Here is a 12851-nt window from a genome sequence, read left to right as displayed (position 1 = left end):
GAAACATCGATCAGCTGCCTCCTGCACATCTCCCACTGGGGATATGCCCGCAACCCAGGCACATGCCCTTGACCGGAATCGAACCTGGGACCCTTCAGTCCGCAGGCCGACGCTCTATCCACTGAGCCAAACCAGTTTCGGCGAGACTTTTACTTCTTACTTTATATATTTGTGTCTGAATTTTGAACAAAAACCATACATATGCCTTCTGTAATCAAATACATTGCATTATTATTATTATTATTTTAAAGAATGAAAACTGGCCCGACCAGCGTGGCTCAGTAGTTGAGCATCGACCTATCGGAATTCGATTCCCGGACTGGGCATATGCCCAGGTGTGAGCTCATCCCCAGTAGGGGGCGTGCAGGAGGCAGCCGATGAATGATTCTCTCTCATCATTGATGTTTCTCTCTCCCTCCCTCTCCCTTCCTCTCTGAAATCAGTAAAAAGATATATTTTTTAAAAAGAACGAAATCTAAAAGGCTATTCACGAATCTCCGGCCCCTTCTCTCCTGCATGGCTCTCACGTTGCTGCGGCCCAGGCTGGGCTTCCTGCTCCTGGCCCAGGGGTTTCCCGCAGTTCCCCGCTCTGCTTCCCGCCTCCCTGCGCTCTAACTGCCTTACCTTTCCCCACCGAGTCATCTGCTGGCCTCCCTCCTTCCCATCCCTCAGGCCTCAGCTCATGAGTCACTTCCTCTGAGAAGCCTCCCCCCACCTAAGCCAGGATTAAGGGCTGGGTTCTCCTGTAGAGCCCATGTCACCCACATTCATCACAGTTACCCTGCAAGGAGAGCTTATTTTTTCCCCCTTCGTTTCTACAGTAGAACCCATGGGGTCCGGAGCTATGTTTTCCATTGTGTTTCTACTGTGCCTGATACTGAGCTGGTGCCTAAAAAGTGTTCCCTGAAAGAGGGAATGAATGAATGAATGAATGAATGAACCTTCACAAGAAATAAAACATTGACCCCTTCCCACTCCTACTGTCTCATCACTGAATGCTAATATGTATTAGGCCCATATGTGAGGCCATCTGTTTATTCCACCTCAATAACTATCTATCTATCTATCTATCTTCTATCTTGCTAGCCACCAATCCATCCATATAAAATTTAGGACCCCAGTTTTATGGATGAGCTCAGGAGGGTCCTTTGTTTAGTTTAATGCTCTGCTGTCACCACCTTAAAATTCTTAATATTATTTTGAACAAGGGGCCTTACATTTTCATTTTGCATGGGGCCCGCCCGGCACAGCGTGGAGCTGGTCCCGCGGCCATTGATGCACTCACTGCCGCGATGGGGTCCTGACTCATTGGAAACCTCCGTGGAACAGAAGGGCTGAAAGGCAAGCAGGCTGAGACCATGCGTGGCCACGTGCCCACTGTGTTCTAGAACCTTCAACAGTCGGCTTTGACCCCTCGTTCTAATCTGCTCTCAGCAGCCCCTGCGACTTCAGACCTCATTAACCCTTCAAAATATATTTTTATTTTAAAATTACAGTTGACATATTATATTAGTAAACCTTGTGACTAGGCATTTATGTAACTTATGAAATAATCACCTGATAAACATAATACCCGTCTGAAACTGTGCATAGTTGTTACAATATTACTGACTATATTCCTAGCCTGTACTTCACACCCCCATGACTATCCTGTAACCACCAATTTGTACTTCTTTTTTTAAAATCTGCACCTGAAGACATTTTCCATTGATTTTTAGAAAGAGTGGAAGTGAGGGAGGTGGGTGAAAGAGAGAAAGAGAGAGAGAGAGAGACAAGGAAGTGAGAGAGACACATTGATTGGTTGCCTCCTGCATGTGCCCTGACCCGGGCGGGGGATCAAGCCTGCAGCCGAGGTACGTGCCCTTAACTGGGAATCAAACCCGAGACCCTTCCGTCCTGGGGCCGATGCTCTAACCACTGAGCAACCAGCCAGGGCTCCAATTTGTACTTCTTAATCCCTTCACCTTTTTCACCCATCCCTCCAAACCCCGCTTCCACTTGGCAACCGTTAAAATGTTCTCTGTATCTATGAGCCTGTTTCTGTTCTGCTTGTTTGTTTATTTTGGTTTTTAGATTCCACACGTAAGTGAAATCATCTGGCATTTGTCTTTGACTTAGTTCACGCAGCGCAATAGCCTCCAGGTCCATCCATGTTGCTGCAGATGGTGAGATTTCATTCTTTTTTATGGCGGAGTCATATCCCATTGTATATATGCACCACTTCTTTATCCATCCATTCATCTAGTGATGGACACTGAGGTTGCTACCATATCTTGGCTATTGTCAATAATGCTGGGATGCATATGTCTTTTCAATTTGGTGTTTTAGGTTTCTTTGGATAAATACCCAGAAAGTGGAATTGTTGTGTCCTTGTCGCTTGTTATAGCTTTTGTTTTAAAGTCTATTTTTTAATCCTTTCACTTTTACTAAAGGGGAAGGAAGGCCATTCTGAGAATAGACCAGAACTGGAATCTTTTACACTATCAGCACCAATAAAAGGTACCTTTTATTTTTTTCATACAATTTCCATAGAATATATGATCTAATACTCGCGTTTATGTGACTTCCTAAAAGACCCTAAGTAAGAGGAACAAAGTTTCTTCTAAGTTGATTACATTTCCCTATTCCAGGTAGTTTAAACCATCTGTCAACAAAGTTTCCTCCTCTTCCTTTCAATTTCCGAAGACCTTTTTTATTTTTTAAGAGAGAGAGAGAGAGAGAGAGAGAGAGAGAGAGAGACAAGAGAGAGATAGACTTGTTTTTCCACTTACCCCTGTATTCATTGGTTGATTCATGTATGTACCCTGACCTGGGATCGAGCCCACAACCTTGGGGAATCGGGACAACACTCTAACCACCTGAGCTCCCCGGCCAGGGCCTGAAAAAACGATTCTTGATAAGATTTGGTTTTCGTCACATTCTCTGGACTTAAAAAGGGAAGCAAAATTAGAGTCGAGTCTGCCTTTGGGTTTTTGTTTGATTTTTCTTTTATTTGCTCTTGCTGTTTTGCAGTGAGAACCTCTGCCCACCGTGAGCTTTTGAATTGGTTAGACTTTTTTTCCTGTGCAGGGTAAAATCTTATGAGTCATTGAACATAGCGTCAGGCACATGGGACACGAACTTGCTTTAGGAACCCATTTTTATTGACATGAAGCAATCATGGAGCAGCCCGGGAGAGAATGAGAACTAAGAATAGAATTAAAAGCAGAAGTGTGGGTTTTCACAAATTCCTATCAGGAGGGGTATATGGGTCTTTGATGCTGATAAGACTCCTGGCCTTCACTCCACCCCAAGTGGCTGGAGAGTGGAAGAATTCTGGTTGTGGCTATGCAGCAGCTACTTAGGGGGGCTCTGAACCTCAAGGGAAATGATGTATGTGCCTCCATTTCATTATGTGTAAAGTATCTATATATAAAAGCCTAAGCTTCCGGCTGACTGTTCGACCAGTAGCTATGACATACAATGACCACCAGAGGGCAGATGCTCAATGCACAGGCATGGAAACATGGAACAGACTGATGAATCTCAGAAGGAAGGGGAGAGGGGGGAAGGGGGAGGGGGAAAGCAGAAGAAATTAGCCCCCCCCCCCCCGCCCCTGTGCACCGATGGGGCCCCTCAGCCTGGCCTGTGGGGATCAGGCTCAAACCGGCTCTCCAATATCCCCCAAGGGGTCCCTGATTGCGAGAGGATGCAGGCCAGGCCAAGGGACTCTGGCGTTAACATAAAAAGCCATAATATTGAATCCTGACTGCCACACAGTGTGCTTAATGTTTTCCATGCACTTATTCATTCAGGTAGTTATCGAACAACTACTATGTGTGGCCACTCATCTAAGCACTGGGACTGTAACAGTGAGCAAAGGCCCCATGCCTCAGGGTCTTAAATGTGTTGAATCTGCCCAAGGACCTTTTGAAGTCACTATCATGCCATCTCTACCCCTGCTTGAGGGGTGAGGAAATGAAAGCTGAACGTGGTTAAGTAAAATCTGCCCCCACATCACACCTCTAGTAAGTGGTTGAGTTGGGATTCATGCTTTTGCTTCCTACAGCTCACGCGAAGGCCATGCCTCTGAGATCGCCGGCAGGGGTGTTTGGAGAGCGAAAAGCTGGTAAGGAAGATCCCTAGGTGCAGCGAGCACCCTGGGGGTGTGAGAAAGTGGAGATGAAGGTGCCTGAGAACGACTCTCACTGCCCCGTGACTTGAGAATGGAGCTGATGTTGGCTTGGGGTCGGTCCTTGATCCAGATCAGAGCAGCCTGTGAGTTTATAAGTGACACTTGACCCCAACCCGCCTTGGTGTTTGTGCAGAACCCTCCGTGAGAGGAAAACACTGCTGTTTACAGGACCCGGTCTACGAACTGTACTGAAAGGGTGAGGGTCATTAACCTCTCTGCCTCACCCCCCCCCCCAAAAAAAAAAAAACCCTTGCTGTCCTATTGGAGTTGACTAACGACCTTCCCGGTAAAAGGGACATAGCATGGTGTCTGGCACACAATGTGAATTCAGTAAAGGCCGGAGGACAAACGAGTAATTTCAACTCATACTCACACAACAAGCAGGTAGAGGCAGTCACAGGGCACTTGGCACCCCCCAAAGCCAGTGGGATTTTCTTCAAGCACTCAGCTCCCCCCGGAAAAACCAGGGCAGGTACACATACCCCACAGCATGTCCTTTGAAATGCAAAGGCTGCAGAAAACATGGGGGGCTCCCAGGAGGTCAGAGCGGATGGTTTTGCTGTCCTTCTTCTTGGGCTACTGAGAAGTCCAGAAATGAACAGAGGGTCCCTCCCCCCACCCACACTCCCCCTTCCTCCTCCCTCCCGTGAAGACGAAAAGCATCGGAATCAAGACATCCCAATCTGCAGAGCCTCACTCGGCCCGACAGAAAGGTACTGACTTAGTCCTGTTGCTCTTTTCCAAGACAAGTAAGGGTTTTAGGGCAAAGGATAGGAAATACTGATAAGTCATCAAGTTCACTGACTCCCCGGGGGAGAGAGAGAACAAGACAGGTTCAAACACTTGTGCCTACTTCCTCCACCGGTTAATATGACACAGGAGCCAAGCCCTTCCTAACCTCCCCAGACGCCCCCCCCCCCCCCCCCCACACACACCCTCCACCCAGCATACACAGGCCCCTGATACACACACAATGTCCTGTCACTGTAATCAACCCACTCACTTCTCAGCCGGCACCTTCCCAAAACGCACAGTGGCCTGAACTTGGTCTCCAGCAGAGTGAGGGGGCGACGGCCCTTCCAAAGCCCCCTCCATACCCCTTAGCAGGGAGTCCTTCTGAGTCGCCACCCTGTCCTTTTTTGTTCATCTGTCTGTCCGTCCGTCTGTCTGAGCGCCGGTTCACGGCAGGCAAGGTTGGCTCTGCACGTGGTTGGCCACGCCGCCGCCGGTGCAGCTCTGGCGGCAGAGATTGGAAATGGGCATCTCCTCCCGCCTCTGCGCCCCGGGGCGGCCCGCACGCTTGGGCCTCAGGCTGCGCACCTTGAGCTTCGCGTAGATCTTGGGGAACGAGGGGCTGGAGAAGTAATACACCAGGGGGTCCAGCATGCTGTTCATGTAGGTGAGGCTGAGGGTCACGTGGAGGGCCGTGTGCACCGCGGGGTCGCAGACGCTGGAGGGCACGGTGCAGAGGAAGTAGAGCCGCGCCGACACGCTGGGCAGGTAGCAGGTGATGAACACGGCGGCCACCACGGCGATGAAGCGCGTGGCCTTCCGCATGCGCGCCTGCCGGGCCAGCTGCTGCCGCCGCCGCAGGCTCCAGACGACCCGGGCGGAGCAGAACAGGATGATGCCCAGCGGCAGGAAGAACTCCAGCTGGAACATGATGTCGTGCCAGCCGTTGGCCGACTCCATGATGAAGCTCTCGCAGGACTCGGCCCCGCCCTGCGCGCACAGGTGGTTTTCCAGCAGCAGGTACAGCGTGCCCACGATGACCACGGCCCAGAGCGCGCAGGCCACGCCGGCCGCCGTGCGGTTGGAGATGGCGTTGGCCACGTGGTGCGGGTGCACCACCTTGAAGTAGCGGTCCACGGCCACCACGGTGAGGAAGACGATGCTGCCGGCCCGGTTCATGGCCAGCATGAAGAGCACCAGCCGGCAGGGCGCGTCCCCGAAGGCCCAGCGCCGGTCCCGGCGGTAGTAGTCGGTCCGAAAGGGCAGGCAGACCATGAGGAGGAAGTCGGCCACCGCCAGGTTGAACAGGTAGATGGTGCTGGGCTTCCAGGTCTTCATGCAGAAGCAGAAGCCGCACAGGGCCATGCCGTTGCCCAGGGCGCCCAGCACGAAGAACAGGACCAGCAGCGGCGGCATCACCTGCGAGATGGGGTCCCCCTGGATGAGGCAGCACGACCCGTTGTCCATGGCGGACGGTCGGCGGGCGGGCGAGTGAGTGCTCCGGAGTCTCCCGGGGCTCCCGCAGAGACGCAGATGTTTATCTGAAAGCCGCCACTCCCCTGCTGGTTTTTCTAACTTCCTCAACCCCGGGATGCAGGTGCCCACCGAGCGCACAGGTGGGTGGTGGATGCAGCCGCTGCACACGCGGACCGACGGAGAACTGCACCTTCAGCCGGGAAACCGGAGCCTCAGGGAGGTCCCGACTCCAGAGCGCGGGTCACGAGCTGCCCGTCTCCCCGAGAGCCCGAGCGCGTGGCCCCGCAAGGCTTTGGGACGTGGCCATGGGTGGGAAGCGGCGGGCAGGCCCCGCGCGGTTCATGCTGGAGAGGAATCGGGAGACGCGTTCTCCTTGCAAGCCTCGCTCAGCTCTTGCTCCGCGCGGGCGCTGCGCCGGAGCGCGCAAAGCTGGCTGCCCGGGAGGCACCAAAAGAGCTTGTTTGTCCTCCCTCCCTCCCTTCGGAGGAGGAATACAAACATTTCCCGGAGGGAGCCCTCCCGTCCGTCCGGGGCCTCCGCTTTGCTTCCCTCCCTAACCTTTGCCTGACTGCCCCCGTCCTCTCACTCATCCCAGGGGGCCCTCGGGGGCGCTGCCCAAAACCAGAGAGGCAAAACCAGGGAGGCGCAGGGCCATTTCCTGTGCCCACGCCCGAAAACGTTGCCCTCAAAACCCAGAAGGGTCGGCAGAGGAAAGACGCGGTCAAAGCCACACTTGTGGGCCGTTTAAAAAGTGTTTTCTTTGCAGTGCGTGGGCCTTCCCTCCCCTCCACTCGCCACCTCCTACCCTTTGCCTCCCTCCCTGGACACAAGTGACCCGGTTGCACAACCAGCAAGACCGTGACATGAGCCCAAGCCACTTCTCGGAGGTCTGTCTCCATGGCACAGCCTGTGTGGGAGCCGGGCCTCCCTCTGCTGTTTGCAGAAGAGGGTTTGGCTCCCAGCTTCCCGCTGGCTGCTCCGCAGAACCAAACTCCGGGATATATATATGTTTTTTATTTGGCGGGGGCGCCTGAGGGCTGGGGCAGTTGGTCAAGAGAGGTCTACCTCTAAAATACCCGTGGGTAAAATTAGACTGCGCTGCAGCCGGAGTCTTTGCTAAAATTTCCGTCCCTTTGGTCTTTGAGATCATCTATCTGCCCTGTGCCTTCGGCTCCCAGTGTAGGGAAGGGGTGAGGAGAGGGAGCCAGCGAGGGAATGCCTGCCGTGTGCCAGAGGCAGATAGAATTCTTCCCCCTGAATCCCAGACGCCCCATCAGCCTTCTCTACAGCCGCCGGCCTCGCTTGGACCCCTGCCACCTCCCAGCTGAGGAAAGGGCTGCATTTCCCAACTGGTTTCCTCTCCTCTGGTCCGTTCCCTGTAATGCCTCTCCCACACGCGGCACTGGGATTTTTCTAAAGTACAGATGTTATCATATCCCTTTCCACGCCCCCTCCTCCCCCCTCCCCCCCAAAAGCCAGCATGAGCTCCCTTGCATTGGCTAAGGTGACAGCTACATGGCCTTGTGGGCCATAGCTGGTTCGAAACCAGTTTGATGTGGCCCACATGTTTTAAAAACCTGGGCTGTCCTATGAGAACCTGTATTTCCAGCCTCTTTTGGGAAACGGTGAGATCTGGCTACACTGGGCCAACATGCCCACAGAGTAACAAAGAGCTTCAGCTGAGAGAGCTGCCCCCTTTAGACAGGCCCTTTTGCCACAGTCCCCACCACTCCCTATTACCGGGTCAACTTCATTCATTCACAGACCTGGTCTCTGTGGGATTTGGCCCTTGGTTAAAGGTCACACCAGGCCCTTCAGAGGTGGTATCTTTCCAATATCTTTCTCCTGCCCCTTTCCTGCTCACTTTGGTCGCCTCGTCACTTCTACTAAATCAGTGTGTCCATCAAACATCTACAGTTAGCTCTCCCACTGACCCAAGCGGGCTTGGAGACAAAGTCTGTGATCTTGGCGGAAGGGGCATAGACAAAGGATCTGGGTGCCTCGTCCTGCTTTTCATAGGAGCTCCCAGCAGCCTCTTTCACTCTGGGGCGTGGTGATTCTGTGAGAGGGTGTTGACTAATGGGGTGACTGTTACAGGCTGTAACACCCCAAGAGGAGGCCAGGTGGGTAACTCGGAATGCCTTAATAGGGTCAGCAAATGGAAACTCTTCTTTTTTAAAAAAAATATGTTTTTGTTTATTTCAGGGAGGAAGGGACAGAGAAGAGAGAAAGATCAATGGCACACTGGGGATCGATGGAGCCCGCAGCCCAGGCATGTGCCCCGACGGGAATCAAACCCAGGACCCTTCAGTCCGCAGGCCGACGCTCTATCCACTGCTCCACGCTGGCCAGGGCTGGAAACTGTTTTTTAAAAATATATATATTTTATTGATTTTTTACAGAGAGGAAGGGAGAGGGATAGTGAGTTAGAAACATCAATGAGAGAAAAACATTGATCAGCTGCCTCCTGCACACCCCCCACTGGGGATGTGCCCACAACCAAGGCACATGCCCTTGACCAGAATTGAACCCGGGACCCTTCAGTCCGCAGGCCGAAGCTCTATCCACTGCTCCACACCGGCCAGGGCTGGAAACTCTTCTTGATTCTCTGTTAGCAGAAGCTGTTGAGATTCTCGGAAACACCAGTGCTTCCCCTTTCCTGTGGAACGCCTGCTTTTTTCCCCCTCATCCTTTCCTGCTGGTTCAGTCACCTTCCCTTTCTCTTTGACTGTAGAATTAGCTAGAAGGCAGAGGATTAAGGAAGAAAAGGTTGGTTTCTGTTTCTTTGAAAGTCTATTGTTGATAACGTCTGGAAATCTTTTTTTTTTTTGCTTAGAATCTGAAACTGCTCTTAAAAATAGTCTTAAAAAATTTATACCAGGTTTTATTACTGATCTTATTTTGACTTCTAGCTATTAATGATATTACCTGATGCAAAAATAGAGGCTTTATTGATTTATTGAAACTAATATAATATTTGATACCAACTACACTTAAATCTTAAAAATTAAACTGAAATTTGAAAAATAAAAGTAAACAAAAATGGTTATTTAGTGGAACTCTGAGGTTTTTTTTATTCATTTTTTTTAATTTTAATATTTTTTAAAGAGAGGGGAAGGGAGAGGGAAAGAGATAGAAACATCGATGAGAGAGAAACATCATCTATCGGCCGCCTCCTGCATGCCCATAGGGGACCAAGACCACAATCTGTGCATGACCCCTGACCAGGAATCGAACCGGCGGCCTCTTGGTTCCTGGGCCGATGCTCAAATGCTCCATTGCTCTACCACTGAGCAACACCAGCCAGGGCTCTTTCATTTTTATTTTATTTATTTATTTTTAAATATATTTTTATTGATTTCAGAGAGGAAGGGAGAGGGACAGAGAGATAGAAACATCAATGATGAAAGTGAATCATTGATTGGCTGCCTCCTGCACACCCCCCACTGGGGATCCAGCCTACAACCTGGGCAAGTGCCCTAACCAGGAATCAAACTGTGACCTTCTGGTTCATAGGTCAACACTCAACCACTGAGCCACACCAGCCAGGGCTCATTTATTTTTATTTTTAATTTTTATTTTGAGAGGACATTTATTAAAGCTGGGGACAGTGAAACAAGACAGAGCCTAGGACAGAAGAAGCAACAGGAGAGGGACTAGGCTGCTGGCTGCTTTGGTTTATTAAGATGTCAGAGAAAAGGGGCCGTGAGGACAGGTTCAGGGGGCTAGCCCGGGGTGGGCTGCCACTGCCCACTGCTCCCTGGGTGCAGGTCTTGTGGGGTCCCTTGGAGCTTAGGAGATGCACGCCTGTGGGGGGAGCAGAGGAGAAAGGTCGAGGCATGCCCTGGGAGGGAGAGCCCGCCCCAGTAGAACTGCCTGCCACGGTGGGAATGTTCTGGAATAGACGTGGAGCTTTTGAGCACTTGGAATGGGGCTAGTGGGAACTGAATTTTCAACATGATCTCATTTTAATTAATTTAAAATTTAAAGGCCACCTATGGTTTGTGGCCAACATCAAGGAAGCCCCTGATGCCACCTCCTCTGCCCCAAGCCTTCTGGGATCTCCCTCTCTGGTCTGGGTCAGGGTCAGGCCCTCCCCTCTGTGCGTTCCTGCCACCCCGTGTTGTAAAGGCTTACTCCTGCGTCCTCCTCCAGCCCCCCAGCCACCGGTCTCTGGGAAGACCAGCATGGGGTCTGATTTAGCTTTGCGTGCCCAGAGCACAGCCCAGCGCTGGCCTCGAGGGGGCGCTCGGTAAGTATGTGTTGAGTAAATGAATGAACTAGTGAGCACGAGTCGATGACTCCAGACCTCAGCAGCTGACTTCTTCTCCTGGCTGCGAGGAGACACCAGCCAACAGGATGGGCAGATCGCAAGACGTGAGACACACCTGCCAGGCTGATCCGGCGTGATCGTGGGCCCTGCCGTGCCACCTGCTCCGATGCCTCCTAAGATAATGTCACTTTCCATGTGACAGGGCAGGAAGTGAATTTTCCTGCGGGGGCGCCCAGCAGGTGTAGGCGGAGCTGTGTGTGGTCACGCATTGGAGAGACACACCCCTCCTGTGGGTTTCTCCTTTCTTCTCTCACTGCTGCCCCACGCGGAACACTTCCGATGCCAGATGTGGGGGATGTCCTCCCCCTCCAAGCATTCCCTGGGACACCGTGTGGGGGTCCTCCAGTTCAATTCCGGCATGAACTGGAGTTAGCCCAGGCCCCACAGGTGAAGGGCCCCGTCCCATGACACTGCCCCCCACTTCCGGTGCCAATCGCGAACGAGTCCCAGGTCACCCGTAACCTCTGTCCCTCTTGGCTACCATTCGAGGTCCCCCTGACCTCCCTCCGCAGATTCCGCCATATGTTAGAACAGCCCACAGATCTCAGGGAAACCCTCCCTTACGTGTATCAGTCTGTTCTATAATGAAGGATGTGATGAAGCGTACAGGTGAGCACTGGATGAAGAGGTGTGTTGGGTGAGTTCTGGAAGGGTCCCAAGCACAGGACTTCTGTCCCCATGGAGTTGGGGTGTGTCACCTTCCCAGCACCTCCATATGTGCACCAACCCAGAACCTCTCTGAACCCCCTACTTTGGGGACTTTTATGGAGGCCTCATCGCATAGGTGTGACCCACCACTAACTCCATTTCCAGGCCTTCTCCCCTCTCTGGAGAATGGGGGGTGGGGCTGAAAATTCCAAGCTTCTGATCATGGCTTGGTCTTTGTGGTGACCAGCCCTCATCCAGGAGCCCACCAAGAATCACCTCATTAGGACAAAAGATGCTCCAGGAAATTCCTAGGGACTTAAGAGCTCTTTATCTGCCCTGGCCGGGGTGGCTCAGTGGGTTGAGAATTGTCCCATGCACTGAGAGGTTGCTGGTTCAATTCCCGGTCAGGGCACATGCCTGGGTTGTAGGCTCCATTCCCAGTAGGGAGTGTGCAGGAGGCAGCTTCTCATTGATGTTTCTCTCTCTCCCTTTCTCTCTCTCTCTCTCTCTCTCTCTCTCTCTCTCTCTCTCATAAAAATGTGTTTTTAAAAAAAGAGCTCTAGGGAGGTGGGTGGGAAGAGATCAACCAAACAACTTATATGCATACTAGTCTATGCATAACCCATGGACACAGACAATAGGGTGGTGGGGGCCTGGGGTGGAGAATGGGGACGGGCTATAAGGGATTAATAGGAGGAAAAAAGGGGACATATGCAATACTTGCAACAATAAAGATTTTTAAAAATAATTATATATATGTATGTATATATATATTTTTAATGGCAACCAAACGAATCCATAACAACCAGAAAGAGGCAAAAAAAAAAAAAAAAAAAAGTTCTGTATCAGGAATCTGGAAAATACATGTATTTCTTACTATTTCACTGGTAGAAACCCAGGGGCTTTGCTTTCCAAAATGCCCCTGCCCAGGGGCCTGAGTATGTGACTGTATTAGCTTCCTGTGGCTGCTGTAGCAAGTTACCAGAAGCTCGGAGACTTGAAGCAACGTTTCTTTTCTGTTTTAGAAACCAGAGGTCAGATGTGAAAGTGTCAGCAGGGTCGTGCTCCCCCCAGGGGCTCTAAGGAAGAGCTCATTCCTGCCGTTTCCAACTTGTGGTGGCTGCCGGCATTCCTTGGCTTGTGGCTGCACCACTCCAGTCTTTGCCTCTGTGGTCACATGGCCTTCTCTCTGCCTCTTAAAAGGACACTTTTCATTGAATCTAGGGGCCAGAGATAATCCAGACAGATCTCATCTCAGGATGATGGATTTAATTACATCTAAGTACAAAACTCATTTTCCAAACAAAGTCATGTTCACAGTTTTGGGGGGATAAGGCTGTGGACATACCTTTTGGTGCAGCAGCAACCATTCAACCCACTATGGCAACCTTTTCATGGTCAGTGTTTGAGTCCTACCCAACTATTTAAAAATGCTTTCTCCAGGAGGGAGTAAGCACTACTAACTGAATTTAAGGTCTAAATAATTCG

At 51.3% G+C, this 12851-nt stretch overlaps 1 protein-coding gene across 1 annotated transcript; it reads right to left on the bottom strand.

Moving 5' to 3' along the window:
- Nucleotides 1–4805: 4805 nt before the first annotated feature.
- HCAR1 (hydroxycarboxylic acid receptor 1) lies at nucleotides 4806–6842 on the bottom strand. The gene has a single exon (XM_036354350.1). It carries the CDS (start codon nucleotides 6371–6373, stop codon nucleotides 5354–5356), a length of 1020 nt encoding a protein of 339 aa, XP_036210243.1. The 5' UTR covers nucleotides 6374–6842; the 3' UTR covers nucleotides 4806–5353.
- Between the last annotated feature and the right edge of the window lie 6009 nt (nucleotides 6843–12851).

The sequence above is a fragment of the Myotis myotis genome, unplaced genomic scaffold (genome assembly GCF_014108235.1).
Source record: "Myotis myotis isolate mMyoMyo1 unplaced genomic scaffold, mMyoMyo1.p scaffold_m19_p_20, whole genome shotgun sequence".
Classification (NCBI taxonomy): Eukaryota; Metazoa; Chordata; class Mammalia; order Chiroptera; family Vespertilionidae; genus Myotis; species Myotis myotis.
Note: the sequence above shows the minus strand (reverse complement) of the source record. Positions and strands in the feature narration are given on the sequence as shown.